The following is a 7,698-nucleotide window of genomic DNA, read 5'->3' as shown; positions in this document are numbered from 1 at the left end:
TACAGACAGCTTTCTCCTGGGAGAAGTCTTGGCATGACACCAAGTTGAAAGAATTTTATACACTGTTATCAGCAGTCTGGCCAGGTTGAAAGCCAGAGATTCTAAAGGCAAAGAGCAATGTATTCCACGTCTAACCTATGAAAGGTGTTGAAATATATTCACCACTGGCACCCCCTTCCCCCCCACAAAGAAGTTTTTTCCAGGCCTTTGTGGGTTTGGATATGAAAACATTTGTTCACAAGAGGGAATTACAACCTTGCACTATACCACAGAAGTCTACAAGATACATACCAGAGTAAGAAATAATCTACTTAGCAGTAGAATTTCCTAGAATTAAAGCAATGGCATAGAGCAGATTACATTCTTCAACTATGTAGTCAAAAGCAACTGCAAAAACAGACACTATTTTTCTTATATCTCCATGAGATGCAATTAATGTAATATCAAACGTGTTAAAACGTGTGACAGAAGTCAAATAGATCATTGTCCATCAGCTAAATTCACACAGCCATCATTTTGCCACAAAGTTAAAGAATTTCCAGATCCAAGCAGGCACAGGCCTCGCACATAATAATCACTTATTGTATTAACTGTTACAAAAACTACCACCTAAAGTGAGCTCTTCTAACAAGTTAATACCTAAAAGAGCATTTACTTACTGTGAACACTACAAAATATCCTAACATTCCTAGGACATCAGAGAACGCTTTGGGACTGTTGAGTAGACATCTTTCATGAACACCCACAGATTTCACCACAACCTCTAAACTTCCCCATGAGAAAACTCAACAACAGCCTTGTCGAAAAGACTCATGAAAAACATCATTGTCACTGGCTCCCTTCAGTACTTCAAACCTCCCTCCCTTTCAAGCAGGAACACCACAATGGTAAAGCAGAGCTTGGAATCTACACCACCAGAGCTAAATACACCCAAAAACAGAACTCAATTTTTTATTTTTGCTTTACATTTCCAAGCATCTCCCATTTAATACCATGGTAAACTGAATGGTTAACGAAATTTGCTCTTTTTAACTTAATGTTTACATCAAAAAGCAATCAAATACAGAGTTTTAAATAAGCTACCATAACAACAATATTGATGTTTCTATTAAAGATGGACAAAAAGAGCTCAACCCAAAGGCATTAATAAGTAGTCCAATATTATGCAGTTTGCCTAATCAAACATTTTTGGCTTAGCAGAACATACACAAAAAAAAAAAAAAATAAATCAAAAGATGACAAAACTGACTTCTATCTCCAGTTCAACTACTGACTGACTGAGAGGTCTCAAGGAAGCCTTTCATTTTCTAACAATCTTCTGACTGTAAAAGGCAGATTATGCTTACTTACCGCATAGAAAGGTGAGAATTGAGAAGTATAAAGTGCTGCAGAGAAAGAAATACAAGGACTGAGTACTATTACTCCACAGAAAAATAAAGAAAACTGGTTATTTTAAACAAGAAGTTTATTTAAACAACAAGACGCTTTACTTGAAGGGAAAACTATCTAGGATCTTTTTTTTTTTTTTCTTTTTTTAAAGAGTAATTTACCCCTACTTAGACAGAGATTGCTCTACATGTAACAGCTACGTACAAAAAAGTTATAAAATTGTCCTTGGTTTAACAATGATAAAAGAAAAACATTGAAATTATCCAATCAAACAAGGTATGCAAGGTTTTTGTTTTTAAACAGTGAGAGCAAAATAACTTACTGGAATATAAAGATAAAAGTAGAAGGAGCATGCCACTAACGGAGAAAGGGGCATTTTCACAGAACCAGTTTGTTTTCCCACCCCATCTCCATTAAATGTTGATCAAAACATACCATTGGCCATTTAGTTAAAAAAAATATGCATTATGTCTGTGCACATACACCAGTTACTTTATGTACAATAGAAGGAATAGGAAAAAAAAAATCAGAGAGAGAAGAGAGAAAACTATACTGCAGTAGTCAGGATGTGGCTGAACCAAGTCTCATTTTTCTAATTGTGAATGTGTCGCCTGTGGGAGCACAGTTCTGGAGAGGAAAGTAGCAGGTTCTTTTTTTGTGTGTTTGTTTTTTGTTTTTTTTTTTTAGTAAACTCCTCCTGTTTGCTGCTGGAACACATCAATTGTATCTTCATCCTCCATTTCCAACTACAGCAGAAAAAAGAAAAAAAGGCTTTCAACTCTTCTCAGATATCTACTGTAGGCTGGGTTGTTCTTACATTTTCTATCTTCATGTTTACTTTTTATGCAACGTAACCAGACCAGCCCCGCTCCCCTCCATCATTATTACTTTGTACATTTAACCTACCTCACTGTAACTCAAAAGCAAAGAAATTGCCTTGAAAAAAAATGCCAGTTGATAACTGTTGTCCTAGAATGAATTCTAGTATGTAACTTCAGGGTGCATTGTATGACTCCTATGGAAAAGATCAGCATTCACAATATTTTAATTCTGTTGCCTACTTTGCCATTGCATCTTCTTTCTCCTATTTACTTCCTCAGTTTACCTTAGAACATTGCCACAATTCCACTTTGCCGCTGTTGTTGAAATGTGCAAGTGGCTTCAGCTACAGCATTAAAGAAAGCAGACTATAATTAAGGTCCCTAGCCCAACCAGGCAAAACCGAGTATCAGCAAGCACAAAAAAAAAAACTTAAAAACACTTTACATGGTTAACAATGTAACAATCTGGTAGTGAGGAACAGCAATACTTCATTAATGTAATTCTTTTTTCACCATAACTGTCACAGTTGATATTCCTGAGATGTTCATGTTACCTACTGACAAAATCCATACCAAGATTGAAGGAGCTGCTATAACTAATATAAGTTATATTTCTAAACAGTCTCAATTTCTGCTCCAGGAAATCAAACTGGTTTATGGCATTTACCACAGCTATAAATAGACTGATCCTTAGCGTCAGCATAACATGGATGGAGAGAAAAGCACCCTGTTGCCTCAATTATCAGTATCCCAAGTTTAAAAGTTGCACAGATTGTAGCCATTAAGAGGCACATTCTTTGGAGCAACAGCTTAAAAAATACAGAACTACTATAAACCTTCTAAAAACAAGACTCCCTTATTTCGTAACAAGTGGTTCTGAAAAGCATATAAAACTGTATCACTTGGAAAGGCTGATTAAACACAGCTACGTGGAGCAGTACAGAAAAATACCCAAGAGTCACAGCAAACCATTCTGTTCTTGGAACAGCCTTTGTTTTAACCAATTACAAACAGACAACTGAAACTTCACAGTATTCATTAACGTTATCCTGCTGTAACAGAGCTTCAAATAACAAATAACAGAAAATGACTTTTGTATTACAAAAGCAAGTTTGCAAATAGGATCTCTGATAACATCCTGGCAGCTTTTATACAAAAGTAAACCCACTACTTCAGGAAAAACTCAACTCTTAACTTACCGGTTCTTATCTCAGAGCTGTGACTCAATAAAGTGACAGTTTTACAAGACTCACCATCTGTATGCTATACTTCATTTTCTTATTTTATTACTACAGCGATACAGACTTATTATTCAAAACACTAAAGAAGTCTTAAGATTCCAATAATTCTAAACTAGTTACACCAAAATAACGGTAAACAAAGATCAAGTTCTATCACTAACATATAAAATCACATGAGTATTTTATACGAAACAGAAGCATCGACTCCTGCAGCAAATTTCAAATACAGTTCTTTATTCTTGCTTCTGTTGTTTACCTGTGCAGGTGTGTCTGTTTCATTAATTGGCTGCCCATCGAACCGGAATCTGATTTGCCTCATTGACAACCCCTGGACAAAGAGAATTAACACAAAGGGAAATAAGTCTGTTGTAAAAGTACTCACTAGTTTTCTCCCGAACTCATCACTGGAGTTGCAGCATGATCATTAAAAGTCATAATGCAAGATACAGTTTTTGTGCTCCCCATGCACCGACTTTAAGGCATTTCACTACAAGTCCTTGCAATCTGTTTTGTATTAAAAATCGCATTGTGTCCAATAACTAAGAGAACAACAGTGCCCCCACTGACTGCAAGTTAAAATAAAGCAATTTCTAGTACACAAGCCTCATCCCAAAAGCCAGGATTTTTATAGTGCTTTTTAATAATAATTCACTTAAAAATTAGATGCAACACTTTGGGTAACAAATGTCAAACAGTAATATTCAATACTTCATCTTCCCCAAAAGCAAAGGTATTCTAAAATACTTTCTCCAGAAATGCAACCACCATTTATTGGTCTGCAGCAGCAGAGTAGCCAATGGTAACTTTTTGACCTTGAATTCCTATTAATAAGAAATCAATGGATCAAATTTTTTCCAGGCACACCTGGAACTTTCAAAAAAAAAAAATTCAGGAATCTTCTACTTCCAGAAACTACTGAATAGTATTTCAAACTAGCATTTCTACCACCTAATAGTAATTTTGCTGACCTCTTCCATCCCCCAGAAGACCACTTCTCATTCTTGCTTGAGCCACAAGATTCAAAAAGATAACTAGAGAGCAACAATCCCTTCTACTAATAACATAAGCTCCAGCACACTACATTCTGCAGAGGAAGATGAATGAAGTTTGAGGATACACCCAGAACAAAGAACCTTGGTGCCTACTTCTCCCCGTTTCACCTACTCTCCCTACAGAGTACCTAAAAATTCAAGAAGTCTAGTTGATTTTGAAGTAAATCCAATGGATTGCATGGTGCTGCTGTGGCATCTCTGAATTAGAAAATCAGCCTTCATTTGGCCACGCAAGAGCAGACGTAACACACAAGAGAACTTAAGGTAGTCATTATTTTTGAGAAGTTCATTTGTCATGAAAAATATTTTAATAAATACGAGTAAACTTTTTGCTAAGGCTTTATAGTTCACAGCAAAATGCCTTCTCCAGCGTGACTAAGATTCTGCAGTGCTCACTCAGAATATTATCCTGTTTAAGAAAACCATGTGGCAAAGTGTCACGGAGGCAACACATTTTTGCACAGCAACATTTGGTCTGAGCCATTTTCTCAGAGATTGAGTTTCTTAAAATATGTATCTCCTATTCCAAAAGTGTTGCTTTTTTGCAGGTTCTTGACAACTTTATGAATAAATGATAGCTGAAAACATACTGAAAAACTGTACCTTGGTGAGATTAATATCCACAAAAAATTAAGTTATGTTCCATGGACGATTTTTTCCCTCTCTTGAAATAATCACAAATAGTCTTCATCTTCTAAACATATCATTTAAGGTTTAGTTACTTCCATTTTAGGTCTACTACATGCAATACATGTTTTTCATTCTTTAAAGCTGCTAAATTCTCTACCATCCACAGCTTCTGCCTCTCTAAAATCCACATCTTAAGGATTTTAAGATCGGATACGCCTAGTTAGGAACACGAACAAAATCTAACTTTCAGAGATAAGCAAAACAAAGGCTTTTAAACAAAAGTCTGAGAAGTAAGCATCTGAGAAATAAAATTTAAAGACAAGTCCATCTCCACAGAAACACCCTTTGGATACCTTCTAGCTTAAAACCAAAATCAGAAAAAATGTCTCACATTCTAAAGATTTTTTTTCCTTTCTCTCCAATCGACACCTGGGGGTTTGGTTGTTTTAGATTCTTACTTTTTTTTGTATCCAAGTAATTAAAGTATGAGTGGCACTTCTAAAATCATCCTTCCCAGAACTTTAAAAGCAATTAACCAATCAACCAATCCTCAAACTCCCCAAAAGACAGATATACCTGCACTGTATGTTTGAAAAATGCAATACACAGTGATCTACACAATATAACCTGAGTTTGTATGACAGAGATAGGAAAAATGAGCCCATAGCCTCAAATATTCACTAGTTTATCCTCAGAATACAAGAACATATTCCCATGTTCAGTAAGAGCTGATTTTCCCTGTCTTTATTCCTATTGTTATCCTACTGCAGCAAAGGGTAAACCACAGAGGTTTTATCACTCTATGCGAAGCAGAGTTTGTTTTTCTTGGTGGTGAAATAGTTACCTCAGTATTTTATACTGATTTTATTGCATTCAATAGTATTGCCGAGTATTTGTGTTTAAAAAAAACCTTCCCCAATTCCAAACGCTTTTGTGGAGATGGAACTTTTTAAAGGCACATAATTCATGAAAAAACACATGGACAGCAGAGACCACATTTTCCTAATCAAAAGATTCAGAAGAAAGTGTTAAATAGCACTACCCATATATAGGTGTTTTTAAAACTTGCAATAGCTTCCTACAACCTGGTAGGGTGGCTGCAGTTGCCACTACACTAGCAAAATACATTGTTTTCTCCCTCAGAGGATTAATTTGACAACTAGGCCACAAGAGAAAAAGCAAATCTCAACATTAAATGCACAAGTTCCTTCTCAAGCTAGACATTAGACACCTTAAAACCCTGAAATATTCATCGATATTCTCTCATCTCAATACGATAATACTAAGCTAATGAATCAGAAGCCTATGACCAGACCAAGAAGTTACTCAAGAGTTATAAAAATACCTCTGATAATCACTCAGCTCTCCATCCTAAGTTCATATTGCAGGTTCCTAACCCACCCTTTCCATACTGATATTTTTGAGCAGTAGAGTAACAGTTGCCTCCCAACAGCCTACACCTACAATGCAGATTTCACAAAGATAACAACAGATCTTTATTTTACCTGTTTCCTATCACAAACCTGTCAGTCCACTCTTACAGAGACCCTAAGAACAATGTACTTTCCACAACACAATTAGTTTCTGTTAAGTCTTTATCATTTTGCATATTTACATGGTTTTAAGACTTTACTGTCTTCATCTATCGCTATGGAGATGACCTCTCCACCAGAAACTGGTTCTCCTGATGATCATACAGGAACCATACCTGTCGTTCACAATAGGCTTTCATTAGTTTACTAAGTGGTGTATGCCTCTTAATCTTAAACTGCACCACAGACCCATCTTGCCCTGCCACCTTCAGATTAATGTGGTCATTGTTTTCAGTCTTCACTCCTTCCTGTTGAGGAAATAAAAGAAAAAAAAACAACACTTTTTTAAAAGGCGTGAAACAAGAGGTTAACATTTAACCAAAGTGCAACAGGTCATTAAAAAGTAGTAAATAAAGATATTATAGGTGTTTATCAACTTTAAACTTCGAATTAGGAAATAAAGGTCAGTACTTTTTATTTGAAAATAATAATTTAAAAAAGCCACACACAAAAAAACCCAAATCCTACTAATATTAGTTGTCATTCTGGAGATTGCTTAACATGCAAAGTAGCAGTGAAGACTTACTAGGCCAGTTGTTTTACAACAATTTTTTTTAAAAAAAAGCTATTTCTATCAAGGGCACAATAATATGCGACATTACCGTTCCCAATCAAAGGAATGAAGTTATTTGTTGTAACTATGATCACAACGACTAGCAAGTCTCCTTCTTACTACATCTCAAACTTTTCCCTATCAGTTGAGGTACTTCTGAAGAAAACTTCCAGATACTTTAAAGGACTGCAGTTGAAAAGGTGACAAAATCCGAAAAAAAAAAAAAACCAAACCACCAAACCCCAAGCCTTCTCCTTTAGAAAACCTTTAAGAAAAAAAACCCTCCTTATTAACAAGCAGCCCGATCCTCTCGCTTCCATTAGGAGCCACACGCAGAAACTGCAGAAAACAAACTCTCAACTCCGCGGCTCGTGTTGCGATCCAGAGACTGTGTCGGGAGAGGCGCGGAGGAGCCCCAGC

At 36.1% G+C, this 7,698-nt stretch overlaps 1 protein-coding gene across 1 annotated transcript in view; it reads right to left on the bottom strand.

Moving 5' to 3' along the window:
- Positions 1-1,447: 1,447 nt before the first annotated feature.
- Positions 1,448-7,698, bottom strand: part of SUMO2 (small ubiquitin-like modifier 2) — an 8,286-nt gene continuing 2,035 nt past the window's right edge. The window contains exons 2-4 of the mRNA XM_009879978.1: positions 6,842-6,973; positions 3,708-3,779; positions 1,448-2,135 (exon numbers count right to left, since the gene is read on the bottom strand). Coding sequence (XP_009878280.1) covers positions 2,073-2,135; positions 3,708-3,779; positions 6,842-6,973 — 267 coding nt within the window. The 3' untranslated portion in view covers positions 1,448-2,072. The remainder of the gene's footprint in view (positions 2,136-3,707; positions 3,780-6,841; positions 6,974-7,698) is intronic.

This window comes from Charadrius vociferus, unplaced genomic scaffold, assembly GCF_000708025.1.
Source record: "Charadrius vociferus isolate BGI_N301 unplaced genomic scaffold, ASM70802v2 scaffold260, whole genome shotgun sequence".
NCBI classification, from domain to species: Eukaryota; Metazoa; Chordata; class Aves; order Charadriiformes; family Charadriidae; genus Charadrius; species Charadrius vociferus.
Note: the sequence above shows the minus strand (reverse complement) of the source record. Positions and strands in the feature narration are given on the sequence as shown.